Source organism: Ranitomeya imitator, chromosome 3, assembly GCF_032444005.1.
Source record: "Ranitomeya imitator isolate aRanImi1 chromosome 3, aRanImi1.pri, whole genome shotgun sequence".
NCBI lineage: Eukaryota > Metazoa > Chordata > Amphibia > Anura > Dendrobatidae > Ranitomeya > Ranitomeya imitator.
The window spans coordinates 559,774,254-559,798,031 of record NC_091284.1 but is presented as its reverse complement, the minus strand read 5'-3'; the positions used below and the strand labels follow the sequence as shown (position 1 = coordinate 559,798,031).

The 23,778-nt window shown below is 44.0% G+C and overlaps 1 protein-coding gene across 1 annotated transcript in view; it reads left to right on the top strand.

The window, feature by feature from the left end:
- MYO16 (myosin XVI) overlaps positions 1-23,778 on the top strand; it is a 701,007-nt gene that overhangs the window by 608,539 nt on the left and 68,690 nt on the right. Inside the window, exon 33 of the mRNA XM_069757932.1 lies at positions 23,376-23,522. Within this exon, the coding sequence (XP_069614033.1) occupies positions 23,376-23,522 (147 nt within the window). The remainder of the gene's footprint in view (positions 1-23,375; positions 23,523-23,778) is intronic.

The window sequence follows — 23,778 nt, the reverse complement described above, 5'->3', positions numbered from 1 at the left end:
TCCACCCCTCCCGCGCTCCGATCCACCCCCCCATGCTCCGATCCCCCCCCGTGCTCCCCCCACCCCATCATACTTACCGATCCTGCCAGGGTCCGTCCGTCTTCTCCCTGGGCGCCGCTATCTTCCAAAATGGCGGGCACAGTGCGCCCGCCGAATCTGCCGGACGGCAGATTCGTTCCAAAGTGCATTTTGATCACTGAGATAGATTATATCTCAGTGATCAAAATAAAAAAAATAATAAATGACCCCCCCCCTTTGTCACCCCCATAGGTAGGGAAAATAAAAAAAATAAAGAATTTTTTTTTTCCACTAATGTTAGAATAGGGTTAGGGGTAGGGTTAGGGCTAGGGTTAGGGGTAGGGTTAGGGGTAGGGCTAGGGTTAGGGCTAGGGTTAGGGCTAGGGTTAGGGTTAGGGGTAGGGTTAGGGTTAGGGTTAGGGTTAGGGGTAGGGTTAGGGGTAGGGCTAAGGTTAGGGCTAGGGTTAGGGTTTCGGTATGTGCACACGTATTCTGGTCCTCTGCAGATTTTTCCGCTGCGGATTTGATAAATCCGCAGTGCTAAACCGCTGCGGATTTACCGCATTTTTTCTGCGCATTTCACTGCGGTTTTACAACTGCGATTTTCTATTTGAGCAGTTGTAAAACCGCTGCGGAATCCGCACAAAGAAGTGATATGCTGCGGAATGTAAACCGCTGCGTTTCCGTGCAGTTTTTCCGCAGCATGTGTACAGCGATTTTTGTTTCCCATAGGTTTACATTGAACTGTAAACTCATGGGAAACTGCTGCGGATCCGCAGCGTTTTCCGCAGTGTGTGCACATACCTTTAGAATTAGGCTATGTGCACACGGTGCGGATTTGGCTGCGGATCCACAGCGGATTGGCCGCTGCGGATTCGCAGCAGTGTTCCATCAGGTTTACAGTACGATGTAAACCTATGGAAAACCAAATCCGCTGTGCCCATGGCGCGGAAAATACCGTGCGGAAACGCTGCGTTGTATTTTCCGCAGCATGTCAATTTTGTGTGCGGATTCCGCAGCGTTTTACACCTGTTCCTCAATATGAATCCGCAGGTGAAATCCGCACAAAAAAACACTGGAAATCCGTGGAAAATCCGCAGGTAAAACGCAGTGCCTTTTACCCGCGGATTTTTCAAAAATGATGCTGAAAAATCTCACACGAATCCGCAACGTGGGCACATAGCCTTAGGGTTAGCGTTGGAATTAGGGTTGTGGTTAGGGGTGTGATTAGGGTTATGGCTACAGTTGGGATTAGGGTTAGGGGTGTGTTGGGGTTAGTGTTGGAGGTAGAATTGAGGGGTTACCACTGTTTAGGCACATCAGGGGTCTCCAAACGCAACATGGCGCCACCTTTGATTCCAGCCAATCTCGTATTCAAAAAGTCAAATGGTGCTCCCTCAATTCCAAGCCCCGACGTGTGCCAAAACAGTGGTTTACCCCCACATATGGGGTACCAGCATACTCAGGATAAACTGCGCAACAATTACTGGGGTCAAAATTCTCCTGTTACCCTTGTGAAAATAAAAAAATGCTTGCTAAAACATCATTTTTGAGGAAAGAAAAATGATTTTTTATTTTCACGGCTCTGCGTTGTAAACGTCTGTGAAGCACTTGGGGGTTCAAAGTGCTCACCACATATCTAGATAAGTTCCTTGGGGGGTCTAGTTTCTAAAATGCGGTCACTTGTGGGGGTTTCTACTGTTTAGGCACACCAGGGGCTCTGCAAACGCAACGTGACGCCCGCAGACCATTCCATCAAAGTCTGCATTTCAAAAGTCACTACTTCCCTTCTGAGCCCCGACGTGTGCCCAAACAGTGGTTTACCCCCACACATTGGGTATCAGCGTACTCAGGAGAAACTGGACAACAACTTTAGGGGTCCAATTTCTCCTGTAACCCTTGGGAAAATAAAAAATTCTGGGCTAAATAATTATTTTTGAGGAAAGAAAACATTTATTATTTTCACGGCTCTGCATTATAAACTTCTATGAAGCAGTTGGGGGTTCAAAGTGCTCACCACACATCTAGATAAGTTCCTTTCGGGGTCTAGTTTCCAAAATGGGGTCACTTGTGGGGGGTTTCTACTGTTTAGCCACATCAGGGGCTCTGCAGACGCAACGTGACGCCCACAGAGCATTCCATCAAAGTCTGCATTTCAAAACGTCACTACTTCACTTCCGAGCCCCGGCATGTGCCCAAACAGTGGTTTACCCCCACATATGGGGTATCAGCGTACTCAGGAGAAATTGGACAACAACTTTTGGGGTTAAATTTCTCCTGTTACCCTTGGGAAAATAAAAAATTGCAGGCTAAAAATCATTTTTGAGAAAATATATATATATTTTTTTTCATAGCTCTACGTTATAAACTTCTGTGAAGCACTTGGGGGTTCAAAGTCCTCACCACACATCTAGATTAGTTCATTTGGGGGTCTAGTTTCCAAAATGGGGTCATTTGTGGGGGATCTCCAATGTTTAGGCACACAGGGGCTCTCCAAAGGTGACATGGTGTCCGCTAATGATTGGAGCTAATTTTCCATTTAAAAAGCCAAATGGCGTGCCTTCCCTTCCGAGCCCTGCCGTGCGCCCAAACAGTGGTTTACCCCCACATATGAGGTATCAGCGTACTCAGGACAAACTGGACAACAACATTTGGGGTCCAATTTCTCCTACTACCCTTGGCAAAATAGGAAATTCCAGGCTAAAAAAATCATTTTTGAGGAAAGAAAAATTATTTTTTATTTTCATGGCTCTGCGTTATTATCTTCTGTGAAGCACCTGGGGGTTTAAAGTGCTCAATATGCATCTAGATAAGTTCCTTGGGGGGTCTAGTTTCCAAAATGGGGTCACTTGTGGGGGAGCTCCAATGTTTAGGCACACAGGGGCTCTCCAAACGCGACATGGTGTCCGCTAACATTTGGAGCTAATTTTCCATTCAAAAAGTCAAATGGCGCGCCTTCCCTTCCGAGCCCTGCCGTGTGCCCAAACAGTGGTTTACCCCCACATGTGAGGTATCGATGTACTCGGGAGAAATTGCCCAACAAATTTTATGATCCATTTTATCCTATTGCCCATGTGAAAATGAAAAAATTGAGGCGAAAATAATTTTTTTGTGAAAAAAAGTACTTTTTCATTTTTACAGATCAATTTGTGAAGCACCTGAGGGTTTAAAGTGCTCACTAGGCATCTAGATAAGTTCCTTGGGGGGTCTAGTTTCCAAAATGGGGTCACTTGTGGGGGAGCGCCAAAGTTTAGGCACACAGGGGCTCTCCAAACGCGACATGGTGTCCGCTAACGATGGAGATAATTTTTCATTCAAAAAGTCAAATGGCGCTCCTTCCCTTCCGAGCTTTACCATGTGCCCAAACAGTGGTTTACCCCCACATGTGAGGTATTGGTGTACTCAGGAGAAATTGCCCAACAAATTTTAGGATGCATTTTTTCCTGTTGCCCATGTGAAAATGAAAAAAATGAGGCTAAAATAATTTTTTTGTGAAAAAAAAGTACTTTTTCATTTTTACGGATCAATTTTTGAAGCACCTGGGGGTTCAAAGTGCTCACTATGCATCTAGATAAGTTCCTTGGGGCGTCTAGTTTCCAAAATGGAGTCATTTGTGGGGGAGCTCCAATTTTTGGGCACGCGGGGGCTCTCCAAACGTGACATGGTGTCCGCTAAAGAGTGGAGCCAATTTTTCATTCAAAAAGTCAAATGGCGCTCCTTCCCTTCCAAGCCCTGCCGTGCGCCCAAACAGTGGTTTACCCCCACATGTAAGGTATCAGCGTACTCAGGACAAATTGGACAACAACTTTCGTGGTTCAGTTTCTCCTTTTACCATTGGGAAAATAAAAAAATTGTTGCTAAAAGATAATTTTTGTGACTAAAAAGTTAAATGTTCATTTTTTCCTTCCATGTTGCTTCTGCTGCTGTGAAGTACCTGAAGGGTTAATAAACTTCTTGAATGTGGTTTTGAGTACCTAGAGGGGTGCATTTTTTAGAATGGTGTCACTTTTGGGTATTTTCAGCCATATAGACCCCTCAAACTGACTTCAAATGTGAGGTGGTCCCTAAAAAAAATGGTTTTGTAAATTTCGTTGTAAAAATGAGAAATCGCTGGTCAAATTTTAACCCTTATAACTTCCTAGCAAAAAAAAGTTTTGTTTCCAAAATTGTGCTGATGTAAAGTAGACATGTGGGTAATGTTATTTATTAAGTATTTTGTGTCACATAACTCTCTGGTTTAACAGAATAAAAATTCAAAATGTGAAAATTGCGAAATTTTCTAAATTTTCGCCAAATTTCCGTTTTGATCACAAATAAACGCAGAATTTATTGACCTAAATTTACCACTAACATGAAGCCCAATATGTCACAAAAAGACAGTCTCAGAACCGCTAGGATCCGTTGAAGCGTTCCTGAGTTATTACCTCATAAAGGGACACTGGTCAGAATTGCAAAAATCGGCAAGGTCTTTAAGGTCAAAATAGGCTGGGTCATGAAGGGGTTAATGATCTCTCATATTGAGGCTGCGGGCACAGTTTACAGCTGATCAGTGTGTGTGGGAAGGAGTCAGATAGACCCCAAGTGATCTCATATTAATAACCTATCATATGGTCATTAACATGAGATATAAACATTAGTTTAGTCCCAGACAATCCCCTTAAATTCCTTTTTATTCATTCATTTGTATGCATCCCTTTTTTACATGAAAACAAGACTCAGTCAATATTTGCCACTTGAAAAAATAAAAAAAAGAAACTAAGGTGTAGACTTACCTTCAAATAAACTGCATAGTAAGAGTTCAACGGAAAACTTTTGACCAGAGAAATGGTACATCACGTGTTCCACTTCATCGTTCGTAATGACTTTTTTGGGGTTTCTTTGAATTCAATTAGTACTTTTCAATATTTGCACACATCAGAAGTGCACATGGACCATAAAATTAACTTGTAAATATAGGTGTGATTGTGCACTTACTATAGTTGTTACACCCTGCAAGTGCTGCTTATAATACCTGACCTAGAAAACAATTTTTTGAGTGCCTCTGTAACTGCAACCTGGAATTGTTATATTGTGCATGTATTATGCAGAGATGATTTATAACACAACTTTGCCTTAAAAATGTTGATATGTGTAACAGTGTTGTTAAGGGTAAGATCATAAATCTATGTTGTGGGTGTCTTCACTCCCAATAATCTTTAACTCAAAACACATGACAAACTGGTCATTTCTGTCCACATATGATACAGCTTCCATTGCTGCTGATAAGGTTCTATAAAAAAGGGAAGTGGGAAGTAGGAGGGAATGTGGGGGGGGGGAGGTGCTGGAGGCAGAACTCTTACCTCTTCCTCCCATCTACCAAGAATCTTATCAGCAGTAACTGCCATCTCCTACTGTCGTAATGTAACAATCTGTCTTTACTGAATACAGATTTTACCCATAAATTGCGATGTACAATAACAAATTGTATTGTGGTACCTTGTTAGCCAGAAAAATCGATGTGAATACTTTTCTGCCCAATGATGACAGAAGTATTCTGGGAGTGATACCTTTATTGGCTAACCAGAAAATAATATGTTTGCAAGCTTTCAGAGCACAGAGGCTCCTTCTTCAGGCAAGATTACAGAATCATCTGTAATGCGCCTGAAGAAGGAGCCTCTGTGCTCTGAAAGCTTGCAAGCATATTATTTTCTGGTTAGCCAATAAAGGTATCACTCCCAGAATACTAGAAGGAGATTTGTCTGCTAAAATATACTGCAAAATAAGTTGCTTAATTTCATGTATACTATTGATTTCTGAAATAAAAATTAAAATTGTGGTGACTCTTTAACCCCTTTACCCCCAAGGGTGGTTTGCACGTTAATGACCGGGCCAATTTTTACAATTCTGACCACTGTCCCTTTATGAGGTTATAACTCTGGAACGCTTCAATGGATCCTGGTGATTCTGACATTGTTTTCTCGTGACATATTGTACTTCATGACAATGGTAAAAATTATTTGATATAACCTGCGTTTATTTGTGAAAAAAACGGAAATTTGGCGAAAATTATGAAAATTTCGCAATTTTCCAACTTTGAATTTTTATGCAATTAAATCACAGAGATATGTCACACAAAATACTTAATAAGTAACATTTCCCACATGTCTACTTTACATCAGCACAATGTTGGAACCAAAATTTTTTTTTGTTAGGGAGTTATAAGGGTTAAAAGTTGACCAGCAATTTCTCATTTCTACAACACCATTTTATTTTAGGGACCACATCTCATTTGAAGTCATTTTGAGGGGTCTATATGATAGAAAATACCCAAGTGTGACACCATTCTAAAAACTACACCCCTCAAGGTGCTCAAAACCATATTCAAGAAGTTTATTAACCCTTCTGGTGCTTCACAGGAATTTTTTGAATGTTTAAATAAAAATGAACATTTAACTTTTTTTCACAAAAAATGTAATTCAGCTCCAATTTGTTTTATTTTACCAAGGGTAACAGGAGAAAATGGACCCCAAACATTGTTGTACAATTTGTCCTGAGTATGCCAATACCCCACATGTGGGGGTAAACCACTGTTTGGGCGCATGGCAGAGCTCGGAAGCGAAGGAGTGCCATTTGACTTTTCAATGCAAAATTGACTGGAATTGAGATGGGACGCCATGTTTCGTTTGGAGAGCCCCTGATGTGGCTAAACATTGAAACCCCCCACAAGTGACACCATTTTGGAAAGTAGACCCCCTAAGGAACTTATCTAGAGGTGTGGTGAGCACTTTGACCCAACAAGTGCTTCACAGAAGTTTATAATGTAGAACCGTAAAAATAAAAAATCATATTTTTTCACAAAAATTATCTTTTCGCCCCCAATTTTTTATTTTCCCAAGGGTAAGAGAAGAAATTGGACCCCAAAAGTTGTTGTACAATTTGTCCTGAGTACGCTGATAGCCCATATGTGGGGGTAAACCACTGTTTGGGCGGATGGGAGAGCTCGGAAGGGAAGGAGCGCCGTTTGACTTTTCAATGCAAAATTGACAGGAATTGAGATGGGACGTCATGTTGCGTTTGAAGAGCCACTGATGTGCCTAAACATTGAAACCCCCCACAAGTGACACCATTTTGGAAAGTAGACCCCCTAAGGAACTTATCTAGAGGTGTGGTGAGCACTTTGACCCACCAAGTGCTTCACAGAAGTTTATAATGTAGAACCGTAAAAATAAAAAATCATATTTTTTCACAAAAATTATCTTTTTGCCCCCAATTTTTTATTTTCCCAAGGGTAAGAGAAGAAATTGGACCCCAAAAGTTGTTGTACAATTTGTCCTGAGTACGCGGATACCCCATATGTGGGGGTAAACCACTGTTTGGGTGGATGGGAGAGCTCGGAAGGGAAGGAGCGCCGTTTGACTTTTCAAAGCAAAATTGACAGGAATTGAGATGGGACGCCATGTTGCGTTTGAAGAGCCACTGATGTGCCTAAACATTGAAACCCCCCACAAATGACACCATTTTGGAAAGTAGACCCCCTAAGGAACTTATCTAGAGGTGTGGTGAGCACTTTGACCCACCAAGTGCTTCACAGAAGTTTATAATGCAGAGCCGTAAAAATAAAACAAAATTTTTTTCCCACAAAAATTATTTTTTTAGCCCCCAGTTTTGTATTTTCCTGAGGGTAACAGGAGAAATTGGACCCCAAAATTTGTTGCCCAATTTGTCCTGAGTGCGATGATACACCATATGTGGGGGGAACCACTGTTTGGGCACATGGGAGGGCTCAGAAGGGAAGGAGTGCCATTTGAATGCAGACTTAGATGGAATGGTCTGCAGGTGTCACATTGCGTTTGCAGAGCCCCTAATGTACCTAAACAGTAGAAACCCCCCACAAGTGACACCATTTTGGAAAGTAGACCCCCTAAGGAACTTATCTAGAGGTGTGGTGAGCACTTTGACCCACCAAGTGCTTCACAGAAGTTTATAATGGAGAGCCGTAAAAATAAAACAAAAATTTTTTCCCACAAAAATTATTTTTTAGCCCCCAGTTTTGTATTTTCCCGAGGGTAAAAGGAGAAATTCGACCCCACAATTTGTTGTCCAATTTGTCCTGAGTGCGCTGATACCCCATATGTGGGGGGGAACCACTGTTTGGGCGCATGGGAGGGCTCGGAAGGGAAGGAGCTCCATTTGGAATGAGGACTTAGATGGAATGGTCTGCAGGTGTCACATTGCATTTGCAGAGCCCCTAATGTACCTAAACAGTAGAAACCTCCCACAAGTGACACCATTTTGGAAACTAGACCCCCTAAGGAACTCATCTAGATGTGTTGTGATAGCTTTGAACCCCCAAGTGTTTCACTACAGTTTGTAACGCAGAGCCGTGAAAATTAAAAAAAAAAATCTTTCCCCCCAAAATTATTTTTTAGCCCCCAGTTTTGTATTTTCCCGAGGGTAAGAGGAGAAATTCGACCCCAAAAGTTGTTGTCCAATTTGTCCTGAGTACGCTGATACCCCGTATGTTGGGGGAAACCAACGTTTGAGCGCATGGCAGAGCTCGGAAGGGAAGGAGCGCCATTTGGAATGCAGACTTAGATGGAATGGTCTGCAGACGTCACATTGCGTTTGCAGAACCCCTAATGTACCTAAACAGTAGAAACCCCCCACAAGTGACCCCATATTGGAAACTAGACCCCCCAGGGAACTAATCTAGATGTGTTGTGAGAACTTTGAACCCCCAAGTGTTTCACTACAGTTTATAACGCAGAGCCGTGAAAATAAAAAATCTTTTTTTTTCCCACAAAAAATATGTTTTAGCCCCGAGTTTTGTATTTTCCCAAGGGTAGCAGGAGAAATTGGACCCCAAAAGTTGTTGTCCTATTTGTCCTGAGTACGCTGATACCCCATATGTTGGGGTAAACCCCTGTTTGGGCACACGGGAGAGCTCGGAAGGGAAGAAGCACTGTTTTACTTTTTCAACGCAGAATTGGCTGGAATTGAGATCGGACGCCATGTCGCGTTTGGAGAGCCCCTGATGTGCCTAAACAGTGGAAACCCCCCAATTATAACTGAAACCCTAATCCAAACACATCCCTAACCCTAATCCCAACAGTAACCCTAACCACACCTCTAACCCTGACACACCCCTAACCCTAATCCCAACCCTATTCCCAACCGTAAATGTAATCTAAACCCTAACTGTAACTTTAGCCCCAACCCAAACTGTAGCCCTAGCCCTAACCCTAGCCCTAACCCTAGCCCTAACCCTAGCCCTAACCCTAGCCCTAACCCTAGCCCTAACCCTAACCCTAGCCCTAACCCTAGCCCTAACCCTAACCCTAGCCCTAACCCTAGCCCTAACCCTAGCCCTAACCCTAGCCCTAGCCCTAACCCTAGCCCTAACCCTAGCCCTAACCCTAGCCCTAACTCTAACCCTAGCCCTAATGGGAAAATGGAAATAAATACATTTTTTTAATTTTTCCCTAACTAAGGGGGTGATGAAGGGGGGTTTGATTTACTTTTATAGCGGGTTTTTTAGCGGATTTTTATGATTGGCAGCCGTCACACACTGAAAGACGCTTTTTATTGCAAAAAATATTTTTTGCGTTACCACATTTTGAGAGCTATAATTTTTCTATATTCTGGTCCACAGAGTCATGTGAGGTCTTGGTTTTTGCGGGACGAGTTGATGTTTTTATTGGTAACATTTTCGGGCACGTGACATTTTTTGATCGCTTTTTATTCCGATTTTTGTGAGGCAGAATGACCAAAAACCAGCTATTCATGAATTTCTTTTGGGGGAGGCGTTTATACCGTTCCGCGTTTGGTAAAATTGATGAAGCAGTTTTATTCTTCGGGTCAGTACGATTACAGCGACACCTCATTTATATAATTTTTTTATGTTTTGGCGCTTTTATACGATAAAAACTATTTTATAGAAAAAATAATTATTTCTGCATCGCTTTATTCTCAGGACTATAACTTTTTTATTTTTTTGCTGATGATGCTGTATGGCGGCTCGTTTTTTGCGGGACAAGATGACGTTTTCAGCGGTACCATGGTTAGTTATATCTGTCTTTTTGATCGCGTGTTATTCCACTTTTTGTTCGGCGGTATGATAATAAAGCGTTGTTTTTTGCCTCGTTTTTTTTTTTTTTTTCTTACGGTGTTTACTGAAGGGGTTAACTAGTGGGCCAGTTTTATAGGTCGGGCCGTTACGGACGCGGCGATACTAAATATGTGTACTTTTATTGTTTTTTTTTTTTTATTTAGATAAAGAAATGTATTTATGGGAATAATTTTTTTTTTTTTTTTTCATTATTTTGGAATATTTTTTTTTATTTTTTTTTACACATTTGAAATTTTTTTTTTTTACTTTTTTACTTTGTCCCAGGGGGGGACATCACAGATCAGTGATATGACAGTTTGCACAGCACTCTGTCAGATCACTGATCTGATAGGAGTGCAGGCTGCTTCACAGTGCCTGCTCTGAGCAGGCTCTGTGAAGCCACCTCCCTCCCTGCAGGACCCGGATCCGCGGCCATCTTGGATCCGGGGCTGGAGGGAGCAGGGAGGGAGGTGAGACCCTCGCAGCAACGCGATCACATCGCGTTGCTGCGGGGGGCTCAGGGAAGCCCGCAGGGAGCCCCCTCCCTGCGTGGTGCTTCCCTGTACCGCCGGCACATCGCGATCATCTTTGATCGCGGTGTGCCGCGGGTTAATGTGCCGGGGGCGGTCCGTGACCGCTCCTGGCACATAGTGCCGGATGTCAGCTGCGATAAACAGCTGACACCCGGCCGCGATCGGCGGCGCTCCCCCCGTGAGCGCTGCCGATCGCATATGACGTACTATTGCGTCCTTGGGAAGTAAAGCCCACCCCACATGGACGCAATAGTACGTCTAATGGCAGAAAGGGGTTAAAGATAAGTTAAAACATATCTGTGTCATAATTACATAGATAACATAGTTACATGGCTAATACAATTGAAAAAAGGCAAATATCCATCAAGTTCAACCAAGGAATGGGAGAGGACAAAGGGAAGAGACATATACACAATGCATATTCTAGTCTGCTAAAAAAAAAAAAAAGCTAATCTTTCCCTCCTTGATATCAATTGTCGATCCACTATACTAAACATTTAAAAAATAACCTTAAATATTCATTTAATCATTTATGTTACTTTTTTTCTAAAAAATGCATCTAAGCAGTTTTTGTGTTAATTTTTATTATAGGGATTTTTAATATATAACAGGGGAAAAGGAAAAAGCATAATAAACATATATAATAAGCAACACAAATTAACTTTAATAACATGGTAAATTGTCACACTAACTATATCTATAATATAACGCTGGGAGCGTCACTCTGTCCGAAGCCTCTATAGACTGCGCAAGCGCAAGCGCCGGCGCAGTCTGGGCCTCACAGAGCGACGCTCCCAGGAGATCGCGGTATGCGTAAGCACTGAACGCATACTGCGATCTCCACCGGAGAGTCAGGGACCGCCAGGAGGGAGGGTAAGTATACTCACCTTTCCCGGTTCCAGCGCTGCTTGCGGCTCCGTCTCCCGGCTCCTCTGCTCCCGGCTCCGGAGGGCGCGGACTGCGCAGGCGCCGATTCCTGCTGCCGGAATCGGCGCCTGCGCAGTCCGCGCTTTCCGGCGCCATTTTCTTGAAGACACACTCCGGCTCCACTGCAGGTGTGTCTTCAAGAAAATGGCGCCGGAAAGCGCGGACTGCGCAGGCGCCGATTCCTGCTGCCGGAATCGGCGCCTGCGCAGTCTCCGCTTTTTGGCGCCATTTTCTTGAAGACATACCTGCAGTGGAGCCGGACGATAGGTGAGTATGGTATTTTTTTTTTTTTTATATGGCAGCAGCATTCGGGGGCATACACACTGGAGCGGGGGGCATATAATACAATGGTGGCGCAGGATGGGAGCAGCACATGACAGAACGGGCGCAGGATGGCAGCAGCACATGACAGAACGGGCGCAGGATGGCCGCAGCACATGACAGAACGGGCGCAGGATGGCCGCAGCACATGACAGAACGGGCGCAGGATGGCAGCAGCACATGACAGAACGGGCGCAGGATGGCCGCAGCACATGACAGAACGGGCGCAGGATGGCCGCAGCACATGACAGAACGGGCGCAGGATGGCTGCAGCACATGACAGAACGGGCGCAGGATGGCCGCAGCGCATGACAGAACGGGCGCAGGATGGCCGCAGCACATGACAGAACGGGCGCAGGATGGCAGCAGCACATGACAGAACGGGCGCAGGATGGGAGCAGCACATGACAGAACGGGCGCAGGATGGCAGCAGCACATGACAGAACGGGCGCAGGATGGCAGCAGCACATGACAGAACGGGCTCAGGATGGCCGCAGCACATGACAGAACGGCCGCAGGATGGCCGCAGCACATGACAGAACGGGCGCAGGATGGCCGCAGCACATGACAGAACGGGCGCAGGATGGCCGCAGCACAAGACAGAACGGGCGCAGGATGGCCGCAGCACATGACAGAACGGGCGCAGGATGGCAGCAGCACATGACAGAACGGGCGCAGGATGGCAGCAGCAAATGACAGAACGGGGACGCAGGATGGGAGCAGCAAATGACAGAACGGGCGCAGGATGGGAGCAGCAAATGACAGGATGGGAGCAGCAAATGACAGAATGGAGGCGCAGGATGGGAGCAGCACATGACAGAACGGGGGCGCAGGATGGGAGCAGCACATGACAGAATGGGGGCGCAGGATGGGAGCAGCACATGACAGGATGGGGGCGCAGGATGGAGCAGCACATACCAGGATGGAGACCATATACCAATATAAATGCTCGCCACCCGGGCGTAGAACGGGTTCAATAGCTAGTAAACTATATAAAGGGAAATGGAAAATCAAGGAAAACGTCGGGATTAAATAGGGAGGAAAAAAGAGGAGAGAGAGAAGAAAGGAGAGAAAGGAAATGAGGAAGGAGGAAGGAAATAATAAGGAAAAGAAGGGAGGAATAAAAATAAACTGGAAAAGAGGGCGGTGGAAAAGAAAAGGAAAAACAGAAAAGATTCATCAGAAAAAAATAGAATAAAACATAACTTTACCTTCTTTCTTTTGATGCAGATTTACTTCCTAGAGAAAATAGATACATAATTATACATATTTTTGCAGTTACCAAAATGCTGATTGCAGTCAAATGGAAATCATCTGTTATCCCTACAGTAGTTGATATTAATAGAATCTCAGTTCACAACACCTTTGAATTATCATTTACTCTTTAAAAATAACTCTTTCCAAATATGAGGTCAGATGGTCTTCATGGAAGCTTTCTTTTTCTTTAAATACGGATTGCCATGTTCTAGATGAAACTTGATTGTTAGCCAGTGTGGCCCTTTTTTAATACTTATTCCAAACTTTTAAAGCATTTTTTAAACTACCGACATTTCCCGCTAAGACCAGCTCTTGAGGTAGGCTGTTTCAAAGATCAATTGCTCTTATGGTAAAAAAGCCCCATCTCCTCTAGAGATCCTTTCTTTCTCCAGGTGGAGTGAGTGCACCCTCTTTTATTCAGGGAGTTTTACAGTAAACAGTTTTTGACCATTTTGACCATACTTTTTGTATAGGCCATTTATGTACTTCTAAAAATTATTCATACCCACCCCACCATTAGTCATCACTTCTCAAGGCTAAATGCATTTAGTTCTTTAATCTTTCCTTATAATTAAGATGCAGAATGGCCATCAGTTTTATGGCTCTTCTTTGTACATTTTTCTAACTATAGGTTTTCATACCTATGAAATGGTGCTCAGAACTGAACTGTATAATTTCAGATGAGGTCACACTAAAGCTTTATAAAGTGGAAGTATTATATTCATGTCTCATGAGTCCATCCCTATATTAATACATGGCAATACCCTGCTGGCCTTACCTGTTGGCCTAAGAAGATGCTGACTGACTTTGCATTCTATTATTTTGTTTATGATCTACAAGTACACCCAGATCCTTCTCTAAAAGTCACTCTCCTTGATTTACTCCACTATAAAATATGATGCCTGCATATTATCGCCCAGGTGCATAACTTTACATTTCTCCACACTGAACCACTTGGATATCAAAGTCAGTATGTAACTTATGAATTTGTTACAAGCACTGCACTATATTACATAGCTTGGTGTCATGTTCAAAAATAGAAACAACAGTATTAATCTCATCTTCTAAACCTTGGGAATTGCAAAGGGAGCTGCCAGCAGCGGATCTTGATGACTTGCTTGTCCAAATGCAGTTAGAGTGGCAGAACATTCCTCAGACAACTTTAATAATCTCATTTATAGAATGCCAAGGCATCTAAGTGCATGTATTTCTGGGCGTGGCGCCAATACTGAAATTTCAATGTTGAGTTTTAGAAAAATATGGTGGGCTGATACTTTGTTTTTTAGACATCACTTTTCAGTAGTATTTCATTTTAATCATAGACAGGTTTACAATAATGTAGATGAACACAGCTTGCCTTCTCCTTTTCCCTGTACAATGTGATCTGCAGGGGTCACATAGCAGGTCTAAAATACTCTCCCAAAGAAGATAATAAGTTATCTCCAGACTCCAGATTCCCATGTTCATGTGCCTGCTGTAAATCCTAGGTTTCACTGAATGCTGTTAACAGAGCTGGACAATAAAAATAATGTGTTTCTGTAACTTGTATTGATTTATAGCAAAAATCTAGGTGACACATTTTTAATAAGTCAACACTTATTTACATAGTTAAAAGTAGTTTGTAGGATAGGTAATATTCTGATTTTGTTGCAAATTTTTAAAGCATCTTTTCTAAAGCTAATAATGTAAAATGCTGTCATTAATAACTGGGATAACTATATTTAGCATTATGAATTGCAAATGTTTCTTAGAATTTGATATTATTCTGTATTCATATCAAGTACCATATGTACCACATATTTTCTGCAAAAACAATGTCAGGATTAACCCCTTCAAGACATGAGCAGTACTATTACTGCGCATGTGGTGTCTCCCCCTTTGATGTGGGCTCCGGCGGTGAGCCCACATCAAAGTCGCGACATGTCAGCTGTTTTCTACAGCTGACATGTGCGCGCAATAGTGGCGGGTGAAATCGCGATTCACCCGCAGCTCTTAACCTGTTAAATGCCGCTGTCAAACGCTGACAGCGGCATTTAATGGCCGCGCAGCCGGAAATGAGCGCATCGCCGACCCCCGTCACATGATCGGGGGTCAGCGATGTGTCAGGATGGTAACCATAGAGGTCCTTGAGACCTCTATGGTTACTGATGCCGGCCTGCTGTGAGCGCCCCCCTGTGGTCGGCGCTCATAGCACACCTGCAATTCAGCTACATAGCAGCGATCTGATGTTCGCTGCTATGTAGCTGAACCGATCGAGTGGGGCCAGCTTCTAGCCTCCCATGGAGGCTATTGAAGCATGGCAAAAGTAAAAAACAATGTTTTTAAAAATATGAAAAAAAATAAAAAAAATATGAAAGTTTAAATCACCCCCCTTTCGCCCCATCCAAAATATAACAATAAAAAAAAATCAAACCTGCACATATTTGGTATCGCCGCGTTCAGAATCGCCCGATCTATCAGTAAAAGAAAAGCATTCACCTGATCGCTAAACAGCGTAGCGAGAAAAAAATTTGAAACGCCAGAATTATGTTTTTTTTGGTCGCCGCGACATTGCATTCAAATGCAATAATGGGTGTTCAAAAGAACATATCTTCACAAGTGTGGTATCATTAGAAACGTCAGCTCGGCACGCAATAAACAAGCCCTCACATGGCCATATTGACGGAAAAATAAAAAAGTTATGGCTCTGGGAAGGAGGGGAGCGAAAAACGAAAAGACAAAAATGAAAAACGGCCGCAGGTCATTCTACAAAAGGACAGAAAGTATTTTTTTTAAATCCGTCATTCTAAAAAGTATACCATATAAGTATATGGTCTGATTCGATGAAAAAACATTGAGAACCATTTTGACCAATTTAAAGTGTAAAAACACTTTCATGTATCTTTTGAGAATAATCCATAATAAACTGCCATGTATGTAAATGAGGATTCACTTTTATTATGTCACTTGTTTTAGTAGTTTTCCCTTTTCCACTATAAGATACAGAAATTTCTCCTTCTCACTGCTCTTGTGTCCCTCCAGCTCCTTATGCCCTCCTCTCTACGTAGAATATTAAAGGAGGTGATGTTATTTGATTCCACACTAAAGGCAGATTTGTTGACAGATTTGAGCAGTTTTTTTAGAGTGATCAGTGCAGGACTCAAAAATTGATTGCAATTGAAGAAAGAAGCATATTTCTCCAAGATATATCCTTTAAAAAACAGACCTGATTTGCCTGTAGCATATATTACAAAGTGAAATGTAGCCATTAAACATTTAAACACAAAAACAAGCAAACAAAATGCACAATAAATTTACAAATATTTCAGTAATTCCTCAATTAATCTCCTCATTTTATTTTATTTTGTCACATATTACAATTAAAGAAGCACTGTCATTTTTATTTTATTTTTTATTTAAGGTGTGTATATGTGCATGTAAAGTATTGTACCACCGCTCTCTGGTGACCCGGAAGTGGCTTTTACAATATAAGCCCATGGTGCTTAAGATCATTGCTCTATAGGCTTATATTGTAAAAGACACTTCTGGCTCATACATAGAACATAGAGTGACCCAGCAACTAGCAATTTCATTGATGTCACTGAGAAGCACAGCAGAACGGTGCTGGACACCGGAGAGAGCAGTAGTAGGTGAATATATGTTAGGTCTAGCGGAATACACCAAATAATTATAAGGATGGTATAAGGTACTATTGCAACTTGGGGTTCACCGTGCACAGATGGAACCTGCTGCTGAGTAATGACGGACTATATGGCAGTATAATGTGGATACACGCACGGGTTAGCTTCACCCGGTATGAAGGAAGCAAACCCTTTTACGTCACAGGGCCGCGGTGCCGCACAAAGAGCACAAGCAAAAAGTCACAGAACTCTGTCCTGAGACTCAGAGAAAGAGTTCCTCTAGACTTCTTGCACTCGACATCGCTACTGGGGTGTCAGAGATTAATAGAACTAATAATTTACTGCACAAGAGTGGTGCCGCTCTGGCAGATGCCACTAACCACCCATAATTGGGCAAGAAAAGCGCTCTATTAGCACACGGCACAGCACTGGCGGTCACTGCTATCAGACGCTGTATCATGTGCTAGCTGTGCGGGATAGCCCTGTCAGGCGCTAGGTAGCTTCCACCATTCACGAACAGTCGACAACACTAGGGATGCGAATGATTCAGAGCTTTCATCCATCGACAGGCATACATCCACACACACATGATAATAAGTTTACACTAGCGCATGGCCGTGCGGCCATGTGAACCATTTATAGTGGAAGCTCTCCGGGACCTTCCTAGTGGTCCAATTGGAGCTGCTACAGGACCTGAGCATGTGACCCCGACATCCAATGGGAGGTCATCCCTTGAGCATGCTCAGAAGAAGAAAAGCAGAACTTAGTCCCAGGGACGTCTGCTCGCCACTGATCAGTACTGGTTGCAATGGCTGAGCGTGGAAGGACAGCTGTAACCAGCCACACAGTATCAGCTTGAGCCAGACACTGGGACCGATGTCTCTGCTGAGCAGGCTCCACTACAGCTGGAGGAGAATGGAAGACCGCAGTGGAGATGGTTCGAGATTCCTCCTGTGCAGCAGCGGGAACTCGACACCTAACATTACCCCCTCCTTGGGCATTGCTATACTCAAAGGCAGCAATGAGCTGCGGAGCCCGAATGTGCTCAACAGGCTTCCAGGACCTGTCCTCTGGACCATGACCCTTATAATCCACCAAATAGAATTTTTTACCACGTACAACCTTACACCCTATGATGGCGTTCACCTCGTATTCACCCGTGGACGAGCCCGATGTCCCGGCAGATGACTCAGAAAACTGGGACATGTGGATGGGCTATAGGAGGGATGCATGAAAGGTGTCGGTAATGTCTAGGCGTGGAGGAAGGGCCAGACAGTAGACCAGAGGATTTACCTGTTCCAGGACCCTGAAGGGGCCTAGGTAGCGAGACGCAAACTTAGTGGACTCAACTCGCAGCCTGATGTTATGGCCACACTAAATCACCAGGAGCAAAGGTCGGAGCGGGGCACTGATGTGCATCAGGGGAGGCTCTCATTCTCTCCTTGGAGGCCCGGATAGCATCCTGTGTGCGGTCCCAAATGTCACGTGCCTCCACAGCCACCCTGTAGTTTGCTGAAGACATGGGCATGGGTACAGGAACTGGCCGTAATTAAGGAGGAATGGGGTCTGCTCAGTGGAGTCAGCTACGGCGTTGTTCAGCGCAAACTCCCCCCAAGGAAGCAAGGATGCCCAGTCATCCTGCCTGGCTGAGACAAAATGTCGCAGGTATGTGACCAGGGTCTGTTTGGCCCTCTCTACCAACCTATTCGTCTCAGGATGGTATGCTGAAGAGAGATTCAGCTCAATGCTGAGAAGGCAACAAAGCTCTTTCCAGAACCGAGACGCAAACTGGGGACCCCGGTCATTGACAATTTTGTCTGGCATACCGTGTAGGTGGAAAACATGCTTAATAAACAATGCTGCCAAGGCCCATGCAGAAGTTAGCAACGGAAGAGGCACCAAGAGCACCATTTTGGAAAAATGATCGGTGACTACCCAAATAATGGTGCAGCTACGAGACTTGAGTAAGTCCACCCCAAAGTCCATCCCAACCATTTTCCAGGACCTGTCTGCCACCGGCAGGGGGTAAAGTAGCCCAGCAGGCCTTTGTCGAGAAGACTTATTCTTGCTGCAGGAGACACACGCCTGAATATAGTCTCCGACATCACTGGCCATATTCGGCCACCAGTACATCCTCGCTAGAAGCTCAGATATACTCTTGGTCCCAAAATGTCCACCCACCCAGGACAAATGAGCCCGAGAGAGAACCTCCAGTGACAAATTAGATGGCACAAAAGTCTTGCCCGAGGCACAGACTCAAGCAAAACCGGGGCCACGATCCTCAGGCTCTCCAAAGGGACAATTAGCTGAGGCTCCTCCTCCTCTACTGATGACACTACAGAGCAGGAGAGAGCGTCGGCATGGATATTCTTCTCCCCGGAAAGATAGTGGACGGTGAAGTGGAAGCTGGAGAAGAACAAGGACCATTTAGCCTGGTGAGAGTTTAGCCCCTGGGCAGTCTGTAAACAAACCAAATTTAAACCTGGTGTTAAATGCCGTCTTCCATTCGTCCCCCTCACATATGCAAATCAAGTTGTAAGCACCCTGCAGATCATGCTTATTAAATACCCTCACTCCCCGCAACCTATTGAGTAACTCAGATATCAGGGGCAGAGGGTACTTGTTCTTAATGGTGATGGCGTTACGACCCCTGTAATCTATGCACTGACATAATTCTCCATTCTTTTTCTGCACGAAGAAGAACCCTGCCCCTGCAGGTGACACTGACTTCCTAATGAATCCTCTTGCCGGATTCTCCTGAATGTATTGGGTCATCGCCTTTGTCTCCGGGAGAGACAGGGAATAGACTCGACCCCGGGGAGGCTCTGCACCAGGCAAGAGGTCAATAGGACTGTCATGGGGCGGTGGGGTAGATGGGTGTCCGCAGCCCTCTTGGAGAACACATCCACATAGGGCCAATAGTGCTTGGGGAGAGAGGAAAGATCTGCGGGTCCTTCAGTAGTAGCAACCTGAATGCACTCCCTCAGACATCTACCTTCACAAGATTCACTCCATCCCAGAATTCTCCCTGAAGACCATTGAATATGAGGAGATTGATAGCATATCCTTGGTATCCCTAACAGGACTGCATCAATTCCCTCGGGAATAAATAGCAGGGACGTAATCTCCTCATGGGATGGAGATATGGATAAGGTAAATGGGATGGTCTGGTGTGTTATCTGTGAGGGCAGTGTCGACCTATTTACCACTCTTACGGTCACAGGTTTGGCTAGCATCACCAGGGGTATTGCATGCCGATGGGCAAAGGCAGATAACATAAAATTGCCCTCCACTCTGGAATCCATGAATAGCTCTACTGTAAGAGTCGATGGGCCTATGGTAATTGCCCCCTTGAAGGACAGTTTGTAGGAAAACATCGCCATGTTTTCCCGACCGCTGGGAAAATCTGGAGGCAAGATGTCCTGACTGCTGGCAGACATGACAGACCTTGTGTGCAGGAGCGGTCCGGGACGTAGATCCCGCTCATGACACCTCCATGTCCTCATATGGCTTGGACACCTGAACTGCAAATTCCAGAGGTTTGGTGACGGTGGGAGCCAGCCAAACCTCTGCCTACACTGGGCTTGCTCCAACCTTCGCTCATTAAAACGGAGGTCGATGCGAGTTGATACCACTATTACCTCTTTCAGTGTGGCAGGAATCTCCCTAGTGGCCAAAGCGACCTTCACATGATCAGCCAGCCCCCTCCAAAATACAGAGGCTTTATCTGGCCACTCCAGCTCAGATGCTAAAGTCCGGAAGTGGACGGAAAAATGGCTGACTAAGGATGAGCCCTGTGTCAGTGCCAGCAGTTGGAGCGCAGTATCATGGGTGACTTGAGGTCCCAAAAAGACCTGTTTCAGAGTGCTCCGGAACCCTGGAGCACTCTGCACCACATCATCGTCACGCTCCCACAGCGGCGTAGCCCACTCCAACGCCCTGCCCGACAAGAGAGAAATAATAAATCCCACTTTAGCCCACTCTGAGGGATAATGTGCAGCCAGGAGCTCAAGGTGTATCGCACATTGGTTCACGAATCCTCTGCATGATTTGCTGTTGCCAAAGTATTTATCTTGGAGCGGGAGGCGGGATAAAGTCGGAGCAGGTGTGGCAGTGGACAAACAAGCTGCAGCACGCTAGCAGCCTGAACAGCTACTGCGGTAACATCCACATCCGGGGTTGTGCGCTCGAGAGCCACCAACCCGCCCCCCAGCTGCTGGATGTACTGCTGCTGTCTCTGTTTGTCCACCATTACTATCCAGACCCTGGCGCTAGTGTAATATTAGGGCTAGCAGAACGCACCAAATAATTATAAGGATGATATAAGGTACGTTCGCAGCCTGGGGTCCACCGTGCAGAGATGGAATCTGCTTCTAAGTAATAATGGACTATATGGCAATATAATGTGGATACACACATGGGTTAGCTTCACCTGGTATGAAGGAAATGAACCCTGTTGTGTCACAGGGCCGCGGTGCCGTACAAAAAGCACAAGCAACGAGTAACAGAACTCTGTCCCAAGACACAGGGAAAGAGTTCCTCTAGACCTCTTGCGCTCGACACTGCTACTGGGGTGTCAGAGATTAATAGAACTAATAATTTACTCCACAAGAGTGCGTGCAGTGCCGCTCTGGCGGACGTCACTAACCACCCAGACTTGGGCAGGAAAGCACTCTATTTGCGCACGGTGCCGCACTGGCGGTCACTGCTATCAGACGCTGTATCGTGTGCTAGCTGTGCGGGATAGCACTGTCAGGTGCTGGGTAGCTTCCACCATTTGCGAACAGTCAACAACACTAGGGATGCTGATGATTCGGAGCTTCCATCCATCAACAGGCATACATCCACACACACATGATAATAAGTTTACACTAGCGCATGGCCATGTGAACCATTTATAGTTGAAGCTCTCTGGGACCTTCCTAGTGGTCCAATAGGAGCTGCTACAGGACCTGAGCATGTGACCCCCAACCTCCAATGAGAGGTCGTCCCTTGAGCATGCTCAGAAGAAGAAAAGCAGGACTTAGTCCCAGGGACGTCCTCTCGCCGCTGATCAGTACTGGTTACAATGGCTCAGCGTGGAAGGATAGCAGTAACCAGCCACACAGTATCAGCTTGAGATAGATGCTGGGACCAACATCTCTGCTGAGCTGGCTCCACTGCGGCTGGAGGAGAATGGGAGACCGCAGCGGAGATGGTTCGAGATTCCCCCTGTGCAGCGGCAGGAACTTGACACCTAACAATATATTAATACACTTACACAAAATTATATGCATACAGATGTAATAAAAATATAGATGGGACTGCTTCTTTAAGACCAAAAAATACACACAAAAATTACTCTGTCTTTGTAATTTTGTCATTCCCAATTCTCACTGTCTTTTGTCTGGCTGTAAGGCAACTGGCTTTAGTACAAGTCTCTCTGCTGTTCTCAGTATATAATATGAAAAAATATTGATAAACCCTGTCATAGAAAAGTTTCTGGCTAAGACTGCCACTAGCCGAAAAATGAAATGGATAAACATTTTATAAACCTCTGCTCACTGCAGGATTTCTATCAAATAGTGTTTAATTTAGACATGGTAATGTGGCCTCCCTTTTTTGTTCATTTAATTTGTTGTTATCATCGGTGATCTCTCACATCTTTACTACTCCTATTGCTGTGATATTTACTTGATCGGATGATCTGGAGTTGCGTTCTTATCCTGTTCTTTTGCTACTTCATCTTGATTTTTTGAGTCTCTTTTCTTTATTTTTTATGTCCATCATATATGATTTCTAAATTCTGCTCTTTATATACAGATTTCATATAAGATCCCTTTACCCATTTTTTCTTGTGTATTATGGACTTATTATGTATAATTTATACATGTGTAGAAATTATATCTATTTATTTGTTATATTTTAGTTTTGAGGAAGGCCGATTAGGCTGAAAAGTCAACGCTTTTTTTTGTAATATATTATTTCAGCATTGAAAAGGAGTGCCAAGTTCTATTTTTCTTCTTGTATATGGACGAGCCCTACTTGAGCACCCTAAAAGAATGCCACATAAGCATAATACAAACTATAAATGATACATGTTTCAGCATCTGTTTTTAATTTTGTAAATAAAATAATTGACAACTTTCCTTTAAATAATTTTTTATCTGCTTTGAGATTTATTTATATTTACTTGCTTATCTATCACCACTAATACCACATATCTTTACACACATTATTATCATTCTCACTATTGGGGCTCATAATCTAAATTATCTATCAGTACATCTTTGGAGTGTGGGAAGAAACCTGAGTACCTGGAAGAAACCCATGCAAACACGTTAAGAACATATTAACTCCTTGCAGATGTTGTTCTGAATGGGATTTGATTCCAGGACCCATACACTGCAGAGCAACACTGCTAGCCACTGAGCCACCATGCTGCCATGATAAAACTTACAGTCATTATTGTGTAGAATGCTGAGAAGAATGACTACTTCAGAGTTCTAACTTCTGTAATCATGGTTATTATTGGCAAAACAGAGACAGTGAAATCATACATCGTTAAATCATACATCGTTTCCTGCAGTACACAGAATTCCACCCATTTACCATTCTCCTTTTACTTACAAGGTGTTGAGATGAATCTGAACACAAGTACCATGGAAGATGCTAGTCAGCCAGAAATTCAAGATACCAATGCAAATAATCCAGATAACCAGCCATCAAGCACTTTATCTTCCTGTCTGCCATGTGACAATGGGAACTCTGTAACAGGTGGTGAGTTTGATCATAACATATACAAATATACTGAATGCGTATATGAATGTTCTGCAGACTGACGCTATTGATCTTAGAAATCTCTATGTTCATTAAGTTTTAAAGAAAACCCGTCAGCACAATTGTGTAATGTAAAGTAAAGACATGGCCATAATGGTGCTGTAATACTGATTACGTTAATATATTTGGTGAAAAAAAATCTGCTACATGGCTCGTCTTTAATCTTTTTTTATCACCATTTGAAGATTTCAGTGCA